The 26,321-nt window shown below is 45.7% G+C and overlaps 1 protein-coding gene across 4 annotated transcripts; it reads left to right on the forward strand.

Annotated features, from left to right (window-relative positions):
- Positions 1–715: 715 nt before the first annotated feature.
- Positions 716–26,276, forward strand: Qrich1 (glutamine rich 1). Of its 4 annotated transcripts, XM_090323671.1 has the most exons (11): positions 2,408–2,540; positions 4,691–4,812; positions 10,961–11,290; positions 12,358–13,398; positions 18,907–19,084; positions 19,634–19,788; positions 20,661–20,775; positions 22,376–22,484; positions 23,218–23,369; positions 23,691–23,781; positions 25,314–26,276. In XM_090323671.1, exons 3-11 carry the CDS (start codon positions 10,982–10,984, stop codon positions 25,504–25,506), a joined length of 2,343 nt encoding a protein of 780 aa, XP_090179797.1. In that variant the 5' UTR covers positions 2,408–2,540; positions 4,691–4,812; positions 10,961–10,981; the 3' UTR covers positions 25,507–26,276. The 4 variants fall into 4 exon arrangements, with proteins under 4 accessions (XP_090179800.1, XP_090179799.1, XP_090179797.1 ...); XM_090323674.1 differs by lacking the exons at positions 2,408–2,540; positions 4,691–4,812 and adding an exon at positions 716–880; XM_090323673.1 differs by lacking the exons at positions 2,408–2,540; positions 4,691–4,812 and adding an exon at positions 716–868.
- The last annotated feature ends 45 nt before the right edge of the window (positions 26,277–26,321 follow it).

Genomic DNA, 26,321 nt, shown 5'->3' on the forward strand with positions numbered 1-26,321 from the left:
ACTCCTTAGAAGAGGATCCCCACCCAGCATGGTCCCCAAAGAGTGGAGAAACCCGTGGAAAGTCTCTGAGGGTCTACAATAAGCTGGTGGCTGGGCTCCCGGGTCGTGTGGACTGCAGGTGAGTGTCTGCAGCTTTAATGACTTCCACATTTTCCCTGTGTACAAACATCAGGCTGCCTGAGGCCCGCTTTAAGGTGGACCTGACTCTCCAACAGCCCAGCTCCCGAGGCGTCAGACGGCAAACAGCTCAGAGGCTGGGTCCTCCCGGGAAGTGAGCAATCCGGGAGAGTCCCAGGTGGGGCAGCGCTGGGGGTGCCGGGCCCGAGGGAAGGGGTCGTGGGGGGCCACCTTAAGCCTGAGGCCGAGCTGGGCCGGGCTCCGCCCCTCGTGAAGCGGCGGCCGAGCAGGCGGTGGAAGGTGAGGGCTTCCTCCCCCCCACGCACACCTCCCGCGGGCTGAACCCCCGCCCTGGCTCCGCCCCGATCGGCGGGGCCCTGCTGGGCGGGGCGCCCAGCCGACCCAGCCCCGCGGTCCTTCCCGGGCCCCGCATCTCGAGGCGGCGCGGCCTCCTCCCCCTCCTCCTCCTCCTCCCTCTCCTCCTCCTCCTCCTCCCAGTCTAAAGCGTTCCCTTTAAGCTCGGCCGGCAGGAAAGCCAGAGCTCTCGCGGGATCGGGTGCTGCAATTCTCGCGAGACAAGTATTCGGCACCCATTGGCTGTGAGGGTTGAATGTAAGATGGCGCCTAGGGAGCTGTGAGGAGAAAATCCTGTCGGGTCTTGGAGCAGCGACGGCAGAACCGGGGCCCCCGGGCGGTGCGGCGGGGCCGGCGGGTAGAGCGGAGGCAGCGGCGGCGGCGGTGACGTCGCCGGGTGAGGGCTCCGGTGAGGGGCGGGAAGGTGGGGAGGCTGCGGGGCCTGGGACAGCGGCCCACCCTACACAACGGCGGGCGGGCGGGGGCGGGCGGGCCGCGGCCGCTGGGCCCTGGAGACCTCGGGGCGGCTCCATGGCGGAGAACGTCCCCGGGCCCCGCGTGCCCCCGCCCCGCGGTGGGGGAGGGGCGGGCCTGGATTTGGGTGGGCGCGGCGCGCGGGCGCGTGCTCGTGCGCGCCCCCGCGCCCGTGTGTGCGTGTGCGTGCGTGTGCGTGTGCGATGTGTTTTTCTTGCGCGCGCGGGAGCGCGCCGTACGGTCCTTCCCGGTGCGCGTGGCCGTCGGCGTGCGCGCGCCCGGCCCGGAAACAGAAATAATTTCGGTTCTTGGGAGCCGTGCGGGGGCCCCGATGGACTAAGAGCGGCTTTCCAGGGCGCGCGCACGCCCGCCCGCCCGCGACCCTCTGTGTGGGGGCGCGCGCGCGCGTGCCCTGCTGTTGGTTGGTGGTGCCGCCTCGAGAACGCGCAGGACGCGTCTGAGCCGAGGGGGGCGACAGGCCGGGCCGGCCGGCCGGCTGGCTGGCTGGCTGGCTGTCCGGCTGTCCGTCCGGCCGTCCGTCCGGCCGCTCGGCGGCGGGGCGGGGGTGGGGGGTGGGGAAGGTGGAGGGCCGGGCCCTTCCTGCTGCGGTGACGTCCCCTGGACAGCCGTGTGGCCTAGGCCGGCGGAGGAACGTAGCGGCCTTCGGCTGTCTCGACTGGCGGCTCCACTTCGGGGCTTAGGCGGGCGGGGCTGCGCGTTCTCTTCCGGGGGGGGTTCTGCTCTGCTTGGGAAACGCCGTCCCTCTCGGTCCGATCGGGCACTGGGCCTCCCCCCCACACACGCACACACGCACCTCGGGGTTCCTCACCTTGCCCGGTAGAGAAGGTTAACATAAGGGCTTTTTCCAGTCCTTGCTCTCCTTCCCGTAGAAACGGGAGCGCAGCTCCTGCACGTCCCCTCTGTGCGCTCCCGAAGGAGGTCTTCATAGGTGGGGGACAGGAAAACTCGGGGGCTCTAAAATGCCACTTTAAACGCTTAGAAGTGCAGCTTTTGTGCGTGTGTGTGGGGGGGTAGGGGCGTCTGGGAGTGGCCTTGTCTGTGCCACTCAGGGCCTTGCTGTTATCTCAGGCTAAAAGTTACCTGGAAACGTGTGTTCAGCCTGAACGTCAAGTGTTCCGTCTTTACACGTCGCGGATGTGTCGTTTGACACGTCTCTAGAAGTTACAAGAATTGTAAAAGTCTGGTGACTTGATCTCCAGCTCTTTTTCTCTCTATTGTTATTCCCGGGCCTCCCCCGCTGTGATTTGGTGCCCCTGGAGTTCTAGGTGCTTCCTAGAGAAATAGGCACCTTTTTTTTTCTTCTTCCCCTCCCTTTTAAAGACAAAGCATCTAGTTTGCTTTTACTTGCGTCATTAAGGTTGAGGAAGAGCAAGCTGAAGAGTAAAATTAGCAATGAAATTTGATAACGATGGGGTAATTTTTCCTATTGACTGTAATTTTTTTAAAAAAAACAAAGTTAAAAACCTAAAGAGGCTGAGGATGGAAGGAACTTCTTTGTTCTGTCTTCTTCAGAATATTAGAAGTCTTGAGAACTCAGGACAAGCAAGCAGAAATACATGCCAACATGGTGACTGGTGAGTCAATATCGTTCATATGATGGAAGTATGTGTGCAGTTTTTTTTTTTTTCCTGGTAATATTGAAACATTATAAATCTTGTGCGGTCATTCTGGATGCAGTCTGCCAGAAAATGCTAGGTGCTTGCTGGAAAATTGAAGATGTGAGAGACTGCAGTTTTGAATCCAGCCTAAGTTTATTGCTTGATCAGTGTTCTCTTAAGAGTACAGTCAGTGTAATAAACAGATTTTTATGTAGTAGAACATCAGCTAAGCCTAATTGGCTCGCCCCAAAAGCAGTTAAGTTTATTAGGACATATTTGTACTTTTTGATTGCAATCTTTTAAATTATTTTTTTTAATGGCAGTCCTGGGGCTTGGGTGCTTTCCCAGCCCTTTTCAATCAAGGCTGGCGCTCTACCATTTGGGCCACACAGCTCCACTTCTGGAGCTGTGAATGGATGAATTGGAGATAACGGTCTCTTGGATTTTTACCCAGGGCTGGTTTTGAACCTTGATCCTCAGATATCAGCCCTCAGCTAAGATTACAGGCATGAAGCTTCCAGTGCCCAGCTTAAATTGAGTCTTGTAAATTACATTTTCATAAGCTTACTAAGATTTACCTTTTAGAAATCTTCTGGTCCTCCCTGATGAATCTATGTACTTTGCTAAGAACTTGTAAGTTCCACATCTCATTACAAGCTTACTTTGCTATTTCAAACAAAAGATCAAATAGTAACCAACTTGTACATTTGAATTACTCTAACAAGATAACCACAAAGTGAGATAGTCCTCCCTTCTGGAAGCTTAATAATCAGGGATGTCTTCCTTTAAGCTTGCATGCAGTCTTTTAATTTAGTCAGTTGTGGTTTGTACTTGATGGGCCATGCCTGCTTGTCTGCTGTTTAGTGGCCACCCTTTATCTGTTGAGGGTCTTTCATTTCTAAATTGGCTTCAGAATGAGGTGTTACATAAACACCTGTTCTTTATTACTTTGTTGCTATGCATTCTATGTCAGATACTTTTAAGTCCTTTCTTCCTGGATTCACACAAATGTTTCCTTTGTTTGTTTTTTTCCCATCCTGGTGGACTGTGATTTTTGGATACACAGACATTATTTTCCCCTGGTGTTAAGGAGTAGGCCTAGAACATGCTAAGCATATGCACTGCTCCTGAACTTACTACCCAGGCCTGGATTATGATCCCCTTGTTAAACTGAAGTAACTGCATGAGAAAAGAAATTTATTTATTTATTTTTTGCTTTGTTGAAATGTTTGGTTAAATATTACATTAGTTTCACTGTTTAGATCCCTGGGAAAAACCATTGGGGCTGTGTCAGAAAGCAGATACTATGTTTTTAACTTGGGAAATATTTGTGTACATTATGTTTGTAGCTGTGATCTGTGTGCAATTTAATGGGAAAAAAAAAACACCTCAGTCTAACTACTTCTTTATGAAATAGAACAAACCTGTACTATGAGCCTTTTATGAGTCCTTTTCTGGTCACAGCATGTCAATCCCTAGAGGCAAATGTAAATTTTTTTTTTTTTCTGGGATTTGAATTTAGGACATCATGCTTGCTTGTCTTTGCTTGCTTGCTTGGCACTGTCACCACTTGAGCCATATCTCCAGCTTTGCTTTTTGCTGGTTATTTTGGAGATAGAATCCCTCAGACTTTTCTTCTTCAGCTGGTTTCAAACTGAGATCCTTTGGATCTCAGCTTCCTGAGCAGCTAGTGTTACAGGTGGGAGGTGTGTGATAATCCCACTCTTATATTTACCATCTTTGTGTTCAGTTTTTATTTTTGAATTTTATGTAAGTGGAATTATGCCTAATTTTCTTCTTCCTTTTAGCACATTTTTGAAATTTGTTATGTACTATAGTCAGTTCCCATTTCTATATCATTTGTTATATGAGAATATAATAATGTGTTTATTACTGGACAAGTATTCTTCCACTGAGCTAAATACCCAACCCCAAGCTTTTTTTTTTTTAATTACTGTTTTTTGGCCAGTCCTGGGCCTTGATTCTCAGGGCCTGGGCACTATTCTTGGGCTTTCTCAAGGCTAGAGCTCTACCACTTGAGGCCCAGCATCATTTCTGGCATTTTTCTATGTATGTGGCAAAAAAACCCCAATAATAATAAATAAAAATATCGTTGTCCCTTTCAGGACAAAGTTTTTGAAGCTTTTGAAAATTGATGTCATAAAGTTTCTTCCCTTATCAATTACCAAGGATGAGCCTTAGTGTCTTGTTAGCAGCATCTTAAAGAAAACAACAAATTCATTATTATGTAAGTTTTTGGTGCTTGATAGTTTTGTCTGTCTTAAAACGTTTCAGAGGACTGGGAATGTGGCTTAGTGGTAGAGTGCTTGCCTAGCATGCATGAAGCCTTGGGTTTGAACCCTCAGTACCATATAAACAGAAAAAAAAGTTCCAGATTTTTAAGTAAAAATCTAAGATTGGTAAGAATTGTGTGTCTTCTCTTATTGCAAAGTAAGACGATTTAGTTACAATTTTGATTAATACAACTTGTGGAAAATATAGACCATTATTAAACAGGGAAACCCTCCAAATCTTCTGTGGGTCTATCTTTGCTAGTTAACGTTAGCTTTGATAGAGTTTAACACCCAAACTTTGTGTGTAGAACTGATTTTTTTTTTTTTAAAGATATTGTGACTATAGGGCCGGGAGTTTGGCCTGGTGGTTAAAGTGCTTGCCTAGCATGCACGAAGACGCGGGTTTGATTCCTTGGTACCACATACATACAGAAAAGCCGGAAGTGGTGCTGAGGCTCAAGTGGTAGAGCTCTAGCCTTGAGAAAGTCCAAGGACAGTGCTCAGGCCCTGAGCTCAAACCCAGGACTGGCAAAAAAAAAAGATATTGTGACTATAGAAGAATCATTAGAGTCACACACCAAGAACTTTCAGGCTGTCATTATTTATAGTACTTTGGTGTATGCTAGCAGTGGTATTTCAGTTTGATGGCAAACCATTTCAATAACCCTTGTTAAAATTCACTGAGAGTGGGTCAGGAGTTTAGCCTAGTGGTAGAATGCTTGCCTAGCATGCACTAAGACCCAGCTTTGATTTCTTGGTACCACATACATGGGGGGCGGGGGAGCTGGAAGTGGTGCTGTGGCTGAAGTGGTAGAGCTCTAGCCTTGTGGAAAGCCCAAGGACAGTGAGTGCTCAGATCCTGAGTTCAAGCCCAAGGAATGGTTAAAAAAAAATTAGTAAAAACTGGTTTAAAAATTTTTTTTTGTTGTTTTAAATACACTGAGAGGGGCCAGGAGTTTAGCCTAGTAGAGTACTTGCCTAGCATGCATGAAGACCCTGGTTTGATTTCTTGGTACCATATGCGTAGGGAAAAAAAAACCTGGGGGTCCGGGAGTTTTGCCTAGTGGTAGAGTGCTTGCCTGGCATGCACGAAGACCCAGGTTCAATTCCTCGGTACCAAAGAAAAAAGCCAGAAGTGGTGCTGAGGCACAAGTGATAGAGCTCTAGCCTTGAGAAACTCCAAGGACAGTGCTCAGACCCTGAGTTCAGGCCCCAGGACTGGTAAAAAAATATATATACATATGGGGGGGGAGGAAGAAGAGCTGGGCATATTGGTAGATTCCTATAATTCCAGTAATTTGGGAGGCTAAAACTAGAGTATTAATGAAAATAAGAACAGTCTGGGCTGTGTAATGAGTTCCAGGCCAATTTGAGCATCACAATGACACTTTGCCTCAAAAAGAAAAAAACTTTTTTAAGCAAATTAAAAAGCATATGGAGGAGGCCAAGGGTGTAGCCCAGTGGTAGAGTGCTCGCATAGCATACATGAAGCCCTGGGATCGAGTTTTCAGAAAAAGCCATAAGTGGTGCTGTGGCTCAAGTGGCAGAGCGCTAGCCTTGAGCAAAAAGTGTCCAAGGACAGTGTCCAAGCCCTGAGTTCAAGCTCCAGGACTAGGGAGAAAAAAAGCATATGGAGGGTTTGAAAATGGTGCTCACTGAAGCGTACATGCTAATCTGTAGGGTATATGCAATGCCTTGGGTTTAATCCCTAGCCCTACAAAGAGAGACACTCAGAACTGAAAAATATTGATAAATGATTATCTGAACTTATGGTAAAAAGGGCTTTTAAAATGTGTGTGTGTGTGTGTGTGTGTGTGTGTGTGTGTGTGTGTGTGTGGCCAGGAGCTGGTGGCTCAACCCTGTAATCCTTGCTACTGAGGCTGAGATCTGAGGATCGTGGAGCCAACCTGGGATGGAAGTCTGTGAGACTTTTATCTGCAATTAATCACCAAAAAAGATGGATGTGGAGCTGTGGCTCAAGTGGTAGGGCACTAGCCTTGAGCATGGAAGTTCAGGGACAGCGCCCAGGCTCTGAGTACAAGCCCAGGACCAGCACCAAAAAAAGGAGGGAAAAAAGTGTATGTGTGTACAGGCACATGTATGTATTTTTTTTTCCCCTTGATACTAGGTGTTTTGTTTTTGTATTTTGCCCATTACTAGAGTTTGAACCCCAAGTTCTTATGTTTGCCAGGTTACCACTCAGCAGCTTGAACCATACCACCAGATTTTTACATTAAATAGTTAATGAAAATACAACTCCCAGGCCCAGAGTTCAAGCCCCATGACCATAAAAAGAAAATGTAGAGTTATGTTGTGATTCAGCTGATAGAGAACCCACCTCGAATGAAAAGCTGAGGGACTATGCCTGGGCCCTGAGTTCAAGCCTCAGTACTGGCACCAAGAAAGAAAAGAAGTGGTTGAGGGAAAAAGGAAAAGGCAGAAGGAAAGCTGTTTCTAGACTTTATCCTGTTAACCAAGGAAAGCTTTGAAATATTGAGTCAAAAGTTAAACAACTTTGGCTCATTAAATGGATCTCTGGCTCCTGTGTAGCTCGGATTATAAGCATGAGTCATTATGCCTGACCTTGTGTTCTTTTTTATGAAGAAGTATTCAGTAAATTAGATACATTGTTATAGAAGATTATTATTATTGTGGATCATGGGGCTTGAACTCTGGGCCTGGGCACTGTCCCTGAGCTCATCAGCTCAAGGCTACTGCCCTACCTCTTGAATCACTGCCCCACTTCCTCTTTTCTAGTGATTAATTGGAGATGAGTCTCATGTTCTTTAGTGCCCAGCTAGCTAGCTTTGAACTGTGATCCTCAGATCTCAGCCTCCTGAGTAGCTAGGATTACAGATAGTGAGCCACTGTACCCGGCTTATAAAAGATTATTAATGAGCCGGGGGTTTGGCCTAGTGGTAGAGTGCTTGCGTAGCATGCACGAAGACCCGGGTTCTATTCCTCAGTACCACATACATAGAAAAAGGCCATAAGTGGTGCTGAGGCTCAAGTGGTAGAGCTCTAGCCTTGAGAAAGTCCAAGGACAGTGCTCAGACCCTGAGCTCCAGCCCAGGACTGGCAAAAAAAAAAAAAAGATTATTAATGGTTCTGTTCTCGTGTGAGTGTGTGTGTGTGTGTGTGTGTGTGTGTGTGTGTGTGTGTGTGTGTTAAGACTGGGGCTTTGAATTCAGGGCCTTGAGCTTTTTTATTCACAGTTGAGTTTACCACTTGATTCATGCCTCCACTTCTGGCTTTATGCTGGTTAATTGGAGATAAGAGTCTCTTAAATATGTGTACCTGGGCTGACTTCAGACCTGAAATCTCACATCTCAGTCTACTGAATAGCTAGAATTGCTAGGATTATAGGATGAGCTACCAGTGCCTGACAGTTACATTCTTTAAAAAACATTGTCTTTATGTAGCTGTACAAATTCAGATCTATTCTTAAAAGCACCTGAGTGTATATACTATACTTTTACAGAATGCCATAGAAATAGTACCAGTGTCAATTAGCAATTAGGTAATGCATAATGACTACATTTTTTTGGGGGTCCTGGGGCTTGAACTCAGGACCTAAGTACTGTCCCTGGGTTTTCTCAAGGCTAGAGCTCTACCACTGAAGTCACAGCACCACTTCTGGCTTTTTCTATGTATGTGGTACCAAGGAATTGAACCCCAGGTGCATGGTAGTCAAGAATTCTACCACTGAGCCAAATTCCTGGGCATGACTGCATTTGGGGGGGGGGGCGCCAGTCCTGGGCTTGGACTCAGGGCCTGAGCTCTGTCCTTGGATTCTTTTTCTGAAGGCTAGTTTTCTATCACTTGAGCCTCAACACCATTTCTGGCTTTTTTTCTATGTATGTGGTACTGAGGAATCAAATCCGGGTCTTCGTGCATCCTAGGCAAGCACTCTACCACTAGGCCAAACTCCTGGCCCCCATGACTGTATTTTTTAATTTGGTTTAATGTCACATGATTGGGTAGGTTTTCTCTCCCAGGATTATGTACTAACCATTTAATAGAAAAGAGTAATCCACATCTTTTCCATAATGTGTACAATTAGAGCGTACCAGTTATTGTTGTTTCAGTATTACAGGAAAATGGAATCATAGTTCTTTCTGTTTGACATTTAATTCTAAATGCAGCAGGTATGTAAGAAGCACTTGGCTGTGTGTTAACTACTTAGGATTAGGGCACCCTTCTTTTCCTGGAGTTTTGAGCTATGTGGTGATTACTTGTGTATCTGAAATCTGTTACATGCTGAAATCTGTAAAAAGACTAGTATTTCTAGTTTGATGGCTAGGAGAAAATAATCACTTTTCTAGACATTTGAGATAGATTAAAATACTTGGGTCAAGAAGCTTCCCTTGGTTTGTATTACTCTGTCATCTGCTCCTCCTTTTGTTCTGCTGGTGGTACTGGATAAAGGAAACCAGGCAGCCATCATTAGTAGTTACTCAGTGTCCACAGATTGCAGAATTATCCCTAGATAGTTCTAGGGATATCTCAAGATGTAGTATTATCTTTTACCTATCTATATCTATCTATCTAGATAATAATACTGTCTTTTTGTTTGGTTGGTTGGTTTTTGCCCAGGCTAGCCTTGTGATTCCTGGGTGCTGGGATTACAAGGTACACCTGCAATTGTCTTCTGTATTTTAGTAGTGACTTAGTTACTTGAGGCACTGCTCAACTTTCTCCTACCCATATTGTGAGTGTGTGTGTGTGCGCGTGTGCCCCGTTACTAACACTTGAACGTAGGACCTAGTGCATTGAGGATTTTTCACTCACAGTTGGCAATCTTATCATTTGAGCCCATTTCCTCTTTTCCATCATTATTTTAATAAAATTAGTTAATATAGAACATAGAGATACATTTTTTTTGCCTCAAGTATTTTTCTCAGTGTCTTATGTATTGGTCCTTGTATTAAATTGAAATAAAGTTAACTGATTGTCTATTTACACAGTTAAGATCTAGTTGAGATTTGAACCCAGGCAGCGTTTTTCCAGTGTGCTAGTAGGCCAAGATACAAAAGGATATCGGCCATTATATGATATTTAGTGTTTCTTTTTGTCCCCATTCTTGTTTGAGATAGGGTCTTGCTACATAACCCAGACTGGCTTCTAACTCTAGAGCCTCCTGCTTCAATTTTTTTCTTTTCTTTCTTTCTTTCTTTCTTTCTTTCTTTCTTTCTTTCTTTCTTTCTTTTTTTTTTTTTTTGGTACCAATCCTTGAGTTTGAACTCAAGGCCTGGGCACTGTCTCAGATTTTCTCCTCAAGACTAGCACTCTACCACTTGAGCCACAGCACATCCAGTTTTTTTCTGTTTATGTGGTACTAAAGAATCGAACCCCAGGCTTTTTGCACGCTGGGCAAGCACTCTACCACTAAGCCACATTCCCAGCCCCTCAACCTCTTTTGAGTATTGAGATTTTAGGTATGTACCACCATGCTTGGCTTTTGTTTTATTTTGTTTTGGAGGTCAGACTAGTCCCAAACTTGATCCTCAAGCTTCCCCCTCTTGAGTTCTGGGATTATAGATATGCATCACCAGTGTCTGTATATTTTTGGTGTTTCTGATGGAAGATGCCAAACAAGTCTTCTTGAATGGCTCTTGCTATATCTCAGTAGCATAGTAGTCTCTACAATATAGGCCATAGTTGGCAGAAAAAGAAAAAAACAAAAAGGTTTGCATCTTTGCTCCTAGCCTGCTCCTCTTTGCTTCTTAGTCCTGTCTCTGATGATCAAAGAGTGGTTTTGCATGTGACATTTACTATCCTGTGCTTGGCTCTGCAGAGATGTGATTGGTCTACTGCTCAATGGGAAGTGTGTTTGAGTGTATTTATCCAGTACTGTGAAGCATGCTTTTGTTTTTCTGGTTTCAATGTGATACAGTTTTGGTTTAAAAAATGTTAATGGAAACAATTTTCAAGCACTGTCAACTGGTTTAAAAAAAAAAAGTGGTATAATAGAACTGTTTTGGATTCCAGATCTATTCAGCTACCCTGAATACCCAGGATGGTGCCAGGAGCTTGATTCTGTGCACTTGAATATGTAAAAAACAGTAGCATAATTTTGACCACCATCCATCTTATTTCTAGGAACCCTAAAAACTCTGCAATATGAATAATTCTCTGGAGAACACCATCTCTTTTGAAGAGTATATCCGAGTGAAGGCTCGGTCTGTTCCACAACACAGGATGAAGGAATTTCTGGACTCATTGGCCTCTAAGGGACCTGAAGCTCTTCAGGAGTTCCAGCAGACGGCCACCACTACCATGGTGTACCAACAGGGGGGGAACTGCATTTACACAGACAGCACTGAAGTGGCCGGGTCTCTGCTTGAACTTGCTTGTCCGGTCACCACCAGTGTTCAGCCACAAACGCAGCAAGAACAACAGATCCAGGTTCAGCAGCCGCAGCAGGTTCAGGTAAAAGCAGAATGTTTTATTGCAGCCTGTGAGTTTTTATTTTTATTTTTTGCCAGTCCTGGGGCTTGAACTCAGGGCCTGGGTACTTTTCCCTGTGCCGCTTTTGCTCAAGACTAACTAACGCTCTACCACTTGAGCTACAGCACCACTTCCAGCTTTTTCTGTGTGTGTGGTACTGAGGAATGGAACCATGCTAGGCAAGTGCTCTACCACTAAGCCACATTCCCAGCCCGAAGACTGAGATATGAAGATTGCAGTTGAAGCCAGCCTGGGCAGAAAAATCCATATGAATTTTACAACTGCAGTTAACCAGCAACAATTGTGGGCTGGAGGTGTGGTTCAAGTGGTAGAGTACAGACCATGAGCAAAAAAGCGGATTGAAAGCCGAGCGGTGGCTCACGCTTAGAATCCTAGTTACTCTGGAGGCTGAGATGTGAGGATCGTGTTTCAAAGCCATCCCAGACACTAAAGACTCTTATCTTCAATTAACTACTAGAAAACCCGGGCACTAAAGACTTACCTCCAGTTAACTACTAGAAGATAGATTTGATCCTGAGTATATTATAATAAGCAAAAGGTGTTCATTTTTTTTCTTTTTTTTTTTGCCAGTCCTGGGCTTGGGCTCAGGGCCTGAGCACTGTCCTTGGACTTTCTCAAAGCTAGCACTCTACCACTTGAGCCTCAGCACCACTTCCAGCTTTTTGCTATGTATGTGGGGTACTGGGGAATTGAACCCGGGTCTTCGTGCATGCTAAACAAGCACTCTACCACTAGGCCAAACTCCTGGCCTCAAAAGGTGTTCATTTTTCAAAAGAAGTTAAAATTGAGCAATATGTTAGAATATTTCCTATGCAGTTGTTTTTCTTGTTCTCAGGGATAGATATGTTTCTCTTAATAATTTTTCGTGTTTTGGGGGATTCTGACTTCTTGTAGCCTTGTCTAGTGTAGTCTTTCCCCTTCTCCCCCCCGCCCCCACACTGTATAATGCTCCAAGATTTCTTCATCTCTTGTGGGGCTGAATTCTCCTTGCTTTCTGCCTTACTCATTGGTGAATCTCCTTGCTTCAGGTACAGGTGCAGGTACAGCAGTCTCCTCAGCAAGTCTCCACTCAGCAGCTCTCCCCACAGTTCACCGTTCACCAGCCTGCAGAGCAGCCCATCCAGGTCCAGGTGCAGATCCAGGGCCAGGCACCACAGTCAGCAGCCCCTTCCATCCAGACCCCTTCTCTTCAGAGCCCCAGCCCCTCCCAGCTACAAGCAGCCCAGATCCAGGTGCAGCACGTGCAGGCGGCCCAGCAGATCCAGGCGACGGAAATCCCGGAGGAGCATATCCCACACCAGCAGATCCAGGCTCAACTGGTGGCTGGCCAGTCTCTGGCTGGGGGTCAACAGATCCAAATCCAGACCGTGGGTGCCCTTTCCCCACCACCATCCCAGCAAGGCTCACCCCGGGAAGGGGAGCGGCGGGTTGGTGGCACAGCCAGTGTCCTCCAGCCAGTGAAGAAACGCAAAGTGGACATGCCCATCACTGTGTCCTACGCCATCTCAGGGCAGCCAGTGGCCACCGTTCTGGCTATTCCACAGGGCCAGCAGCAGAGTTATGTGTCTTTGAGGCCAGACTTACTGACAGTAGACAGCGCTCACTTGTACAGTGCCACTGGGACCATTACTAGCCCTACAGGAGAAACTTGGACCATCCCGGTTTATTCTGCCCAGCCCCGGGGGGACCCTCAACAGCAAAGCATCACACACATTGCCATTCCCCAGGAAGCCTACAACGCGGTTCACGTCAGTGGCTCGCCCACTGCCCTGACAGCTGTAAAGCTGGAGGATGACAAGGAGAAGATGGTAGGCACCACGTCGGTCGTGAAAAACTCCCACGAAGAAGTAGTGCAGACCCTTGCAAACTCTCTCTTTCCAGCACAGTTCATGAATGGCAACATCCACATTCCAGTGGCTGTGCAGGCTGTGGCAGGCACATATCAGAACACAGCTCAGACTGTTCATATATGGGACCCCCAGCAACAGCCACAGCAGCAAACCCCTCAAGAACAGACGCCGCCGCCGCCACCGCAGCAGCAGCAGCAGCAGCTCCAGGTCACTTGCTCAGTAAGTGAGACTTCCCCGTAGGACGTTCTCCTTCCTCAGGGCCCACTGCAACACAGAACTTGTCAGTAGCCACTGATTTGTTGAATGCTACGATTTTAGACTTCACAGTGAATAGAATCCTAACTGGGGGAAGGAGGAAATGCAGAAGATGAGGTTAACCTATAGGCAGGAAGTTTGATCCCAGGACCTGGAGGTTGATTAAATGGACAGTAACTATTCTGCAGTGTTTTGTTGTTGTTGCTTCGTTTGGTGGCTGCTTTTAGTTGTTTGGTGATTTTCTAGTTTTGTTTTGAATTGTTCATTGAGATTTCTTTTTCTCTGCCCCCCCAGAGTAGCTGGGGTAATAGGTGTCCACCATATTTAAGCTAGGTCAGAGGTATAGCTAGATTTGTCTAGGCTATTTGTTAGAAGGTCCAGTTTATCCTAAAAGGATATAATCAAAACTGTATATCTTTCTAATAGAAGGATACATAATATTTAGAATGGGATACAGTATCTAGTCTCCGGGGACAGCCAAAGGTAGCAAGCCTCAGCTACAATTCTGTCAAGGGAGCTTGGACTATCAGGTGAGATAAGGAGCTATCAATCTCAGTTTACAAATGGTGTATTAAATGAAGGCTGACCAAGTGGTTTCTTTATAAAATTCAGGTGACTTTGTTAAGGACCTACCAAATATCTAGCTATTAGACCTAGTAGTAGACAACAATTCTTATTCCACTTAGCTTGGAATATACTTGTGAGAGTAAGGAGTAGGATGAGGCAGCATAATCAAAAATGACATTAATGCTAGTTATCAGTTGCTCACCCCTATAATCCTGGCTACTATGGAGGATAAGGTCTGAGTATCTTGATTCCTGGTTCTTGATTCCTGGCCAGTCCTGTCAGGCTCTTATTAGAGATGAAAGTCTAGAGATAGGTCTGTGAGACTCATCTCTAATTAACCAGCAAAAAGCCAGAAGTGGAGGTGTAGCCATAAATCAACAAGCCAAGCGATTGGGACTGGAGGCATGGCTCAGTTGGTAGAGTTACTAATCAATGAGCAAAAGCATCAGGTACAAAACAAAAAAGTCAGAGCGGCTAGGCATGGCTCATGCCACTAATCCTAGCTACTCAAGAGGCTGAAATCTGAGGATCATGGTTCAAAGCCAGCCCAGGCATGACCATGAAATACTCTTCTCTCCAATTGACCACCAAAAAACCAAAAGTGTTGCACTGTGGCTTAAGCATAGGGCGGTACCCTTGAGCTGAAGAGCTCAGGGACACCCCCAGGCCCAAAGTTCAAGTCCTATGACTAACAACAACAACAAAAACATAGGAGCTCAAGACCGTGACTTCAAGTTCATTACACAAAAGATTAAATAATCCAGAAAGGTCATCTGTGACTAGCAGGCCCAGAAACACAAATTACTAACAAGAAGAACACAAAAGAGGCATAAAGCGCAATTGAACTATCAGGCCCAGGAAAGCTGAACCTGAAGTGCTCCCTCTCTGTGAACAACAGCAGAGCGACAGAGCTGGCACCTTTCTGCTCATCCCTGCACACCAGTCAATTCTATGTACCTCTGCTTGATTGCTGTTGTCCTAGGGGTGCTTTGTTTCTTTTTGATGGGTGTTGATTGCTATGTTCACGAGACCAGCCCTCAACTCGGGTTCAGTGATCCATGTGCCTCAGCCTCTCAAGTAGCTGAGACAGCAGGTGAACACCATCACATCTGGCTTCAGTTTTCTTTTTGAGTCGTTCAGATCAGGGTGAACAATAACCTTTTTTGTGAGCAGATCATATAGGGCTTCTGTGTTAATATACATTCCTATTTTTCCGCCCACCAAACTTGTTTTTTTTTCCTTCCCAATTCAAGTCAATGATGAAGTGTGTAAATGTAAAGGAAGAGGAGAAGGCTTGTTTGGTACAGTTATTTAGCTCTGTGTTGGCAGTTATCTTCAACCTGGGTTTTTACCTCTGTCATTCACAGACATGAGACATGTGAAAGTATTTTGGGTTCTCAAGCTGTTTAGGAATGTTCCATTTAGTGGGTGGAATACACAATAAAGAATGGAGACATGCTAAAAAGCGAATAAAAAAGCAATGTGCCACAGCTGCAATCCCTGCCTATATGTGCTCTCAGACTCCTACTTCCTAGCATGGGTACACATGTATGCCATTGAACAAAGGACTTACAGGACTCTCTACAATAATTCTGAGTAGGAAAGATGATGAGTTTTGGGTATTACCTGGCTTTGAACTTGGCCTCACACTTGCTAGGTAGGTGCTCTACTGGTTTTCTCTTTAGATGGTGTTTAAGAAGGATCTGACATATTGGAGGTGAATAGTCACCACTGAGGGTATTTTAGTGGGAGGTCTCGCTTGGAGATGGAGTCCACAAACAGGGAAATCCATCCTGGAACATGGCTGAGATTCAGCTGGGAAAATGGGTAAAAGAAATGGGAAGTATGGCTACAGTACTGATTCAGGGTGACCATCCTTTCAGTGCTTTACAAAGACAAACCCAAGGCAGTTAGAGAAATTGGTGCCTTGGTTTGAATGTGGTTGAATGGTAGACTGCTCGCCTGGGAAGCACTGGATTTGATTCCACAGTACTACATAAATAGAAAAAACTGGAAGTGGCACTGTGGCTCAGATGGTAGAGTGTTGGCCTTGAGCAAAAGAAGCTCAGGGACAGTATCCAGGCCCTGACTTCAAGCCCCAGGACTGGAAGAGGAAAAAAAATTGGTACTAAACCAGGCATGATGGCTCACTCCTGTAATCCTAGCTCCTCAGGAGGTTGAGATCTGAGAATCGCAGTTCAAAACCAGCCAAGGCACTAAAGACAGATATCTCCAGTTAACCACTAGAAAACAGTAGGACTGAGGTTCAAGGGGTAGGGTGGTAGCCTTGAGCTGAAGAGCTCAAGGATGGCGCCCAGGCCGAGTTCAAGCTCCGTGACCACTCCCTCCAAAAAAAAAAAAAAAGAAAGAAAGAAATTGGCACTTTATTTATTTATTTATTTCGTTAGTTAGTTAGTTGTGAAGCTTGGACTCTGGGCCTGGGCACTGTCCCTGAGCTATACCTGTTGAAACCTCTGCAATACATACATATATATAGTTTGTTTATGTGGTACTGAGGAATTGAACCCAGAGTTTTATGCATGCTAGGTAAGCACTCTACCACTAAGCCAAATTCCCAGCCCAATATTTTTATTTTATTTATTTGTTGTGTCATGGGGCTTACACTCTGGGTCTGTGTGCTGTCCCTGAACTCTTCAGCTCAAGGCTAGTGTCCCTGAACTCTTCAGCTCAAGGCTAGTGCTCTACCACTTTGAGCCACTGTGCCACTTCCGGTTTTCTGGTAGTTAATTGGATACAAGAGTCTCACGATTTTTTTTGTGCCTGGTCTGGCTTTGAACTGTAGACCTCAGATCTCAGCCTTCTGAGTAGCTAGGATTACAGATATGCGCAACTAGTTCCCGGCTACGATTTTTTTTTTTCAAATTGTATTTTATTATTGAGGTAACATATAGAAGGGTTACAATTACTTTTTTGGGGGGGGGTGAGTCATGGGGCTTGAACTCAACCTGGTCGCTGCCCCTGAGCTCTTCAGCTCAAGGCTACCACCCTACCCTTGAGCCAAGCCCTACTTCCCATTTTCTAGAGGTTAATTGGAGACAAGCTATTAGGTCCTTTTGTGCCCAGGCTGGCTTTGAACCTTGATCCTCAGATCTCAGCCTCCTGAGTAGATAGGATGACAGGTGTGAGCCACCTGCCCAGCCTCTTTTTCTTTTGTTATTGATGATGCACTTACTAAGCAAGCGCTTTGCCACTGCACTACATTCCAGCCCTCTGCAATATACCTTGATGTATCAGGTATGTTCTGTTTGTATTAGTCATTTCCTAGAGTTTAGGACAAAACATTTTTTTTTTTTGAGCCCTGGTGCACAGTGCTAAAAACACAATATTGCTTTAGTCTCTCTGTTTAATGGTATGAAAGGTAATAAAACGACATGTGCCATTCATATCTGCTCAGAAGGCTGAGATCTGAGGACTTTGGTTTGAAGGCAGCTCTGATAGGAATGTCCATGAGACTCTTATCTCCAGTTAACTACCAAGAGAGGCCAGAAGTGGAGCTGTGGCTCTAGTGGTAGAGCATTGTCCTTGAGCGACAAAGCCCTCAGAGACAATGTGCCCAGACCCTGAGCTCAAGTCCCAGGATCAGCACCAAAAAAACAACAACAAAAAGATGATACCTAATTTTTTATTGTGAGAAAATTAAATTAGAACTAAGTTTAGAAATTACTGACCAAAAATGTGATCTGTAGACTTGAGAGCTTGTTCAGCTCAAGAGCTTGTTAGACAGTTAGCCCACATCTAATTAATGCCATACCTTTTCAACCAGTGTTTGCATTCAGTGAACTCGGGATGCTGTTGATCATGCTTGTAATCCTACTTAGTAAGAAAGCTAAGATCTGAGGGTTGTAGTTTGATGCCAACCTGGGCAGACAAACCCCAAACACTCGTATTTCCTAATAAATACCACGAAGCTGGAAGTGGAGGTTTGGTGGTAGAACACCAACCTTGAACAAAAAAAACCTAAGCAAAGAACTTGAGGCCCTGCCCGCGTGAGGCCCTGCCCGCGTGCGCGCACGCACGCACGCGCACACACGCACACAGAAAATCCCTCGTTGGTTTATTGGCAAGTTTGGGAAGCAATGCATTGAGCCAGTAGTCTCAGCAGTTACATCAGGAAACTCTTGGAAAGGTTTGAACAGACTGACAACCGATCTCTACCCTAGTGAAAGATTTTCAGGGCAAGCTTCCATATTGGTACTCTTAAATGAGGTTCAGATTGCTGGAAGGGCTCTGCATTAGCTGAGTTGTATTACCAGCAGTAGAATTCCAAAACTTCTTGTAAGTAGGACAGCAAGGAGAGAGAGAGAGAGAGTTTGTGTGTGTGTGGCGGGGATGTATTGAACTCTGAGCCTGGGCACGGTTCCTGAAATTTTGTGCTCAGGGCTAGTGTTCTGCCACTTGAGCCACAACTCCATGTCTTGCTTTTTGGTTTGTTAATCGGAGATAAGAGTCTTCGCCAGATGCTGATGGCTCTCGCCAATATACCTACTCAGGAGGCTGAGATCTGAGGAGCGTGGCTCGAGACCAGCCTAGGCAAGAAAATTGGTGAGACTCCTATCTTTAGTCAACCACCAAAAAGTCAGAAGTGGAGCTGTGGCTCAAATAGTAGTTACTAGCCTTGAGCACAAAATACAAGGACAGCACCCAGGATCTGAGTTCAAGTTTCAAGACCATCTAACTTCAATCCATGATCCTCAGATCTCAGCCTCCTGAGGAGCTAGAATTAGAGGCGTGAGCCACAGGCTTCAAGAAGACATTCTTCTTTTTATTTATTTTTTATTTTTATTTTTTAATGAAATAAACCGTAAGTAACATTTTTGTGGCAGTTGTGCCAGCGGATCTAATGCAGAACAGTATTGACACATTCTTATGGTTTCTGTCTCCTAGGCGCAAACTGTTCAGGTTGCTGAAGTTGAACCACAGTCACAACCACAGCCTTCCCCAGAACTTCTGCTTCCAAATTCTTTGAAGCCAGAAGAAGGGCTTGAAGTATGGAAAAATTGGGCCCAAACCAAGAATGCTGAACTAGAGAAGGATGCTCAGAACAGATTGGCACCCATTGGGAGTGAGTGTTTGGGAGGTAGTGGTGGATGGTATGTGTCTAAAATATCAGTAACAAGACAGAAAAGTCTTTTCCCTGGTGCTGGAGGGGGGCCGAGCACACCTTCAGAAGTACATTTTGTATAATCTGTTGTACTCATGAATTTTCAGTGTTAACCTAGGAAGCCAGGGAAGAATAACTTCCAGGAAGAAATTGGAACCAAGAGTGTATGACCTTTCTTACCTCTTAACTTGCTTACGTTACAAAGAGTAAAAATTATAGAGTGGCTTTGGGGCTTTTGTTTTTTGCTTATTGGCCCCAGTAATAATTTTTATGATATCTAAGGCAAAATGGATTATAGAAATGAAACTCATATACATATACATATATATAATCATATGTGTGATCACTGCCTTAGTAGACCAGAACTGACCACAGATAAAAGTGGCCATTTCTGTCCCAGCACCGGGATGGGTAATACCTGCTCGAGGGCCTCCTTTCAGGAATGTGAGCCATCAGTACACAGACAATTGTAGCCAGGACCCTCATTCACCCTTGCGACTTGTGTCACAGGGCGCCAATTGCTACGGTTCCAGGAAGATCTCATCTCCTCTGCTGTGGCTGAGCTGAACTATGGGCTCTGCCTAATGACACGGGAAGCTCGAAATGGAGAAGGGGAACCTTATGACCCAGATGTACTCTACTATATCTTCCTGTGTATTCAGAAGGTAGGAAACAGATCCTCAGGGGACAGCCTGGAGCTGGGCGCCCACCGTTTATTTGTAGTCAAGTCAGGCAAATGACCAGAGGCAGCCTTTTTAAAAAATAAATGGTGTTCTTTTTCAATTGCAAAGACCTGTGCACTTCGGATAACAAAGCAAACACCTTTCTTTTTCTTTCCTTTCCTCCTTCCCTCTGTCTCGTCTGTCTCGTCAATTTCTTGCTCTTATTCCTCCTTCCTCCCTCTTATTTTCTTTCTCTCCTTCCATTCCCCTTTCTCTCCCCCTCTACTTTCCTCCCTCTCCCCCCTTGTTCTCCCTTCCCCCTCTTTCCTTCTTCCTTTCTTTTTCCTTCTTTCCTTCTATTTTCTTTCTTTCCCCTTTTCCTTCCCCTTCCCTCCCTCCCTTTTTTCTTTCCTTCCTCCTCTATTTTCTTTCTTTCCTTCCATTCCCCTCTCCCTCCCTCCCCCTTTTCCCCCCCTTCTCTCTACCCTCTCACCCCTCCCACCCTTACTTCCTTCTTTCCTTTCTCCAGCCCAGCAACTATGTGAAGTACTCTACATGTTCTATCTCTTGCTCTTTCCTGTCATAGAAGATAAAGCACAGTAGTATTCATTTGTAGACAAGTAAACTGAGCCACCACAGTTTTAAAGATTTGGGTACACATGTGAGACAGAATCCCCTAGCAGGAGGCTCACCTGAGACCCTACTCATGATTTTTGCTGCCACAAGACGATACTTTGCAGGGCTTGAGGAAATGGCTTTGTTGTGGGAGAATGAGTAAGGGATGGGTAGTGGGGAGAGTTGGGAGATGTTTACTTTTCATGAAAGCCTTACTCAAGGGTCTTTAACAATAACCTTTATGAATTGTTTTTCCTCAGTATCTTTTTGAAAACGGAAGAGTAGATGACATCTTCTCTGATCTTTATTACGTTCGATTCACGGAGTGGCTGCATGAGGTTCTAAAGGATGTGCAACCCCGAGTAACCCCACTTGGTAAGAAGAGCTCCTTCCAGTGGCGTTTGGATTCTTTCTCACTTGGATTTTTAAAGGGTAGACAGCTTTCTGACTGGCTTTGATGATGCGACATGGGTTCATTTTATTTTTCAGTTAGTTTATTGTCTGTGGGCTCCATTTGAATTTGCCAGAGGAAGCAGGTAGCAAAGAGAACCATGTCCAAGTGTTCCTGAAATTGTTCCTCAGTGACAACTTTTTTCCAGAGGAGGGCTGTCTAGTGATTTCTGGGTCTTGGGTTCTTCTCATTGCTGCTGTGTCACAAAATAGCTAATGCATGAAGAAGAATAAAACCAGAGTTGCCTTAAAAGAGATGTAGAAAGTACACTGAGTAAGAGAATTGCAGCTTTGGCAAGAATAGAAAAGAGAAGGAGCACTGAGCAGAATGTTTTCTATTTCCTCCTTCCTTGAAGTTTCACCTTCACTGCTTGCCTGCAGAACTCTCAATCCTTCCCTGCCTGTTGGTCTCTACCACAACCCCAGACATCTTTTGTTCATTACATCTGTGAAAGAGGTTCACACTTGGCCGGGAGTTTGGCCTAGTGGTTAAAGTGCTTGCCTAGCATGCATGAAGACCCGGGTTCGATTCCTCGGTACCACATACATAGAAAAAAGCCAGAAGTGGTGCTAAGGCTCAAGTGGTAAAGCTCTAGCCTTAAGAAAGTCCAAGGACAGTGCTCAGGCCCTGAGCTCAAGCCCAGGACTGGCAAAAAAAATAAATAAAATAAAACTGTATTAAAAAAAAAAAAAAAAGGTTCACACTAAATAGTATTTTGGTGCGATTTTGACTGACCAGGGGCCTCATTCAAAACCTTGGTCTTGCTTCTGTTTATCTCTAAATTTGCTAGGGTCACTAGAGTTCTTTTTTTTGCCTGTTCTTGGGCTTGAACTCAGGGCCTGTGTACTATCCCTGAGCTTCTTTTGCTTAAGGCTAGCTACTCTACCATTTGAGCTACAGAGTCACTTCTGATTTTTTCTGTGTATGTGATACTGAGGAATTGAACCCAGGACTTCATGCATCCTGGGCAACCACTGGACCACTAAGCCGCCTTCCCAGCCCAGGAACTAGGGTTTTAAGTAATAGCAGTCCTTGTTGGAAGAAACTTGTAGTACCAGTCTTCCCTTTCTCTTGAGAAGGTGTGGAAATGGACTTGCTTTCCAGAGATGATAGACAGGAAGAGAGAGAGTGTTTGCTCTTGGAATCAGTATGTCTATTTAGTTTGGTCTATAAGTTTGTGTATTTCCTTGTCCCTGAGTACAGTCCTCTTGCCTTCTGTGAGCCCTTGGATCAGAGCAAGTGTTTATCAGGTAACAGCAATCATTCAAGGCTTTTGGTTCTGAAAGTATGGTTCCCTCTAGTAACAGTAATAATAGTACACCTTGAACTCTTTAGACATAAGAGCTCATTCTCAGATCCCACTCCAGGAACTGAGGCCTGGCATCTTGTGTTTTCCACAAGCCTTCTGAATTATTTGGCCCCAGTGACACTTCCTTCCTAGAACTTGGGCTCCTGTATGGTTCTTTTGGCCCACCCCCACGGGACTTTCCAGTTACGGTAGCAGCGGTGTTTTATTCCTCCTAGGTTATGTTCTGCCCAGCCACGTGACTGAAGAGATGCTGTGGGAGTGTAAGCAACTCGGGGCACACTCCCCTTCCACCCTGCTGACCACTCTCATGTTCTTCAATACCAAGTAAGTGAGACCAGGAGTTTGGCCTAATGGTAGAGTGCTTGCCTGGCATGCACGAAGACCCAGGTTCAGTACCACATGCATAGAAAAGCTGCAATTGGTGCTGTGTTTTTAGTGGTAGAGTGCTAGCCTTGGGGAGAACGCCCAAGGACAGTGCTCAGGCCCTGAGTTCAAGCCCCAGAACTGGCAAAAGAAACAAAAAGAATGAAAGAAAAAGAAAATGGGAAGTAGGGCTGAGGCTCCAGGAGGACAGTAGCCTTGAGCTGCTGAAGAGCTCATGGACAGCACTCAGGCCCAGAGTTCAAGCCCCATGACCCACAAAAATAAAAGCAAAAAAGCAACCAAGTAAGTGTTCTAGAAGCATCCCACTTAGCCACTGCTGTTTCTGCCAGTGAAGACTGCAAACTCAAGAAGGACTTCTGAATTCCCACATATCTAAGAACCTTTGAGTGTTGCTTGGCAGTATTTTTTTTTCTTTTTTGGTCAGTTATGGGGCTTGAACTCTGGACCTGGGCACTGTCCTTGAACTCTTCAGTAGCTAGGATGACAGGCATGAGCCCTGCGCCTGGCCCCCACCCATCTTGATGTGGTTCTTTGTCTAGACAGTGCTTGGATATAGGCATGCCCAGATCCTGGGAATGTGGGAGTGGCTGTTCTGAGATATCAGTGGGTAGAGGGTGAGTCATTTTATCCTCCTGGCACCCCTCCCTCTCCCTTGCTTTCACTTGTGATCCAGGTACTTCCTATTGAAAACAGTGGACCAGCACATGAAGCTGGCTTTCTCCAAGGTCTTGCGACAGACAAAGAAGAACCCCTCTAATCCCAAGGATAAAAGCACAAGTATCCGGTACTTGAAGGCCCTTGGGATACACCAAACTGGCCAGAAAGGTAGGAGAAGGAATTAGGGATGGAAGACAGAAGTGCTACTTGTCCCTGTGGAGCTAATGACGAGTGTGAAGTTTGGGATTTGTTTGATGGAAATTCTCCACTCCCTTCTCCCAGCCCCCAAACTTTCAATTTCTCTCCTAGAACCTGGGAAAACCCCAGAGAAGATAGCCTCTTCTTAGTCACCTCATCCTTTGTTCCTTCCTTCCTTCCCACCAAGAACTTCCTACTTGGGGTGGCTGAATGCCAAAGGTTCCTGATCTGGGCCTGAGCTAAGCCCTGGAGCCAGATCTATGGTGTATGTATATGGGGGGTGTTTTGTAGTTACAGATGACATGTATGCAGAACAGACAGAAAATCCAGAGAATCCACTGAGGTGTCCCATCAAGCTCTACGATTTCTACCTCTTCAAATGGTGAGGAGGATTTATGCGTTTAAAAATCACATGTGTGTGTTTGTGTGCATGTTTCCTTGGGTACATATCATTCTCTACTCCCCATGAGAATAAAATTGTCCTTAAAAGATGGCTTAGTAGTAGCGTGCTCACCTAGCATGCACGAAGCCCTGGGTTCGATTCCTCAGTACCACATAAACAAAAACAGGGGGAAGTGGCACTGTGGCTCAAGTGGTAGCTTGAGTACAATTGCGCAAAGACAGTACCCAGGCCCTGAGCGCCTGAGTTCAAGCCCCTGGATTGGCAAAAAAAAAAAAAAAAAAAAAAGTCTAAAGCAGCTTTACCAGCGTTTCCAACTTGTGTGATATACCACTTATTATGATCTCAGAGGAGGTCCCTGAAACCTGCCAGTTCATCTGTCATGAAGAAGAGATGGGGAGGAGGCAGAAGCCACTTTAATCACAGCCTCATGCTGGCCCTGACCTTTGATAGTGCCGACCTCAGCCAGGTTGAGGTGTACCCATCAGCCTCTGCTTTCTTTTTCTTTTTGCTCCTGCAGGCTAGCATAACATCTTCACAGTAATGCCAGTAGAACTTCTCTTTAGCTGCGTACCCCTCACTCTTCTACTACATAGTAATCAAGGCTTCTAGGGCCTTCTGTCCCTCTTAGCCTCTTGTCTGTGCTGTTGTGAGTTCTTAGGCCACACTCTGGCTTTTATTTAAGGACATTATGCCTTCTCCTCTCTACTTAACACTTATGATTAGGCATTTCTAGATTTTTCCATCTTTCACCTCTGGCTGATTGCTCATCGTGCGTGTGTGTATGTGTGTGCGTGTGTGTGTGTGTAAAACTAACAACTTGTCTATCTTCCCTCTTATTTGTATGCTTCGTGAGATAGTACTTCTATTCGTTGCTGTAACATCCACACCTAGTAGAGACCTAGCATATAGTAGCCCTTCAGTAACTTCTGAATGTATCCATCAGATGATGAGTCTGCCACGCACTTTTTAGGAGTACAGCACCATACAGTAGAAGGCAGTCAGCTTAGGTAAGGGCTTCAGTACCATGATCATAGAGAAAACAGATGGGCGCCTGTGTCTCATGCCTATAATCCTAGCCACCCAGGAGGCTGTGTTCTGAGGATTGTGATTAGAAGCCAGCCCTGGTGAGAACATCCATGAGACTCTTCTCAGCCACCAGAAAATTGGAAATGGAGCTGTGGCTCCAAGTGGTAGGGTGCTAGCCTTGAGTGGGGGGGGGGGGAGCTCAGGGACAGTGCCCAGCCACACAAGCCGCAGGACACACACATGCCCCAACTGGGATATAGATAGAACTGTCCAGCCCCTGGTTCTCTAGGCAAGCGCAGTTACTTTGGTGATGGATCATGGCTGTGAAGGAGAGGCTGCCACTTACGGAAGGGCTGAGGGAGGAATTACATGGTGGCTGCATGCACCCTCATCAACCTTTTCCGATTGCATCTGTCTGGGGGGTCCTGGATGGGAGGGCTGCAATTATAATGTTGTTATCCAGCTTTTACTGACCTATTCTTCAGCCCCCAGAGTGTGAAAGGCCGGAATGACACCTTTTACCTGACACCCGAGCCAGTGGTGGCCCCCAACAGCCCAATCTGGTACTCAGTCCAGCCTATCAGCAGAGAGCAGATGGGACAAATGCTGACCCGGATCCTGGTGATACGAGAAATTCAGGAGGCCATCGCAGTGGCCAATGCAAGCACCATGCACTGAGAAGCCTCAGTGATGGTCCAAGACAAAAACAGCCAGGAAACATTGGACAGACTTTTACACTAAAGAAGAGGCCTCCATTTTTTTTTCTTTTCTTTTTTTTTTTTTTTTTTCTTTTTTTACTCGTGTAGTTAAAAAGCTTTTCAGGCTCCTTCTGTTAAAAATGTAAAAGAAAACTTCGCCCCCTCCCCTTTGCATCTTCATAGACCTACAACAGACTCCAGCTCACAGGGGCTCTGGGATTCCTGAGAGCCAGATGTCCTGCAAAGTTGCTGGTTGACGTTTTTTTTTCTTCCCCCCTCTGGCTTGGGGAAAGGGCTTGGACTGTCTAGGAGAAATGTGGCCCCTTCCCTTCCTCAAGATGGAATTAATGATGGATCGACCCTCCAGGGAATCTCCTCAACTGGCTTCCAATCGGGACTGGCCGACTTCACTGACCACAGAGGAGCCACATTCTTCCCTTCATGCTCAAGACATAAGTTTAGCATCCTAATGGAAGAAAAATGAGGGGAACTTCAATTATGATTTATTAAAGACAATTTCTATTACACCCCCTTTATGACAAAGTGACATTTTAGATGTTAAAGTAAAAAATTTTACCATGCCTTTTTTTTTTTTTTTTTCCTGGCCGAACATGAGGCCTTAAACCTGAGGCTCCTGTGCCTGATGGAATTCTTGTAACATACACTTGTGTATCATATAAAGATACCACTGTTTCTCTTATGTATTCTTACTCTAGTTGTTTATTAAGAATGACAAGCACGTCTTTTCAACCTGCTGGTGAACAACGCGTCTTTATTTCGGGAGGAATCTGGAGG

Source organism: Megascapheus bottae, chromosome 32, assembly GCF_031878675.1.
Source record: "Megascapheus bottae isolate mThoBot1 chromosome 32, mThoBot2.hap1, whole genome shotgun sequence".
Taxonomy (NCBI): Eukaryota; Metazoa; Chordata; class Mammalia; order Rodentia; family Geomyidae; genus Megascapheus; species Megascapheus bottae.

What these genes read in the sequence shown, in the direction of transcription:
- Qrich1 (XM_090323674.1), top strand. Translation starts at nt 10,982, where the DNA reads ATGAATAATTCTCTGGAGAACACCATCTCTTTTGAAGAGTATATCCGA. An exon ending in AGCTCCAGGTCACTTGCTCA is followed by an intron (nt 13,399 to 18,906) that starts GTAAGTGAGACT and finishes TCTGTCTCCTAG; the next exon opens with GCGCAAACTGTTCAGGTTGC. An exon ending in ACCCCGAGTAACCCCACTTG is followed by an intron (nt 20,776 to 22,375) that starts GTAAGAAGAGCT and finishes TATTCCTCCTAG; the next exon opens with GTTATGTTCTGCCCAGCCAC.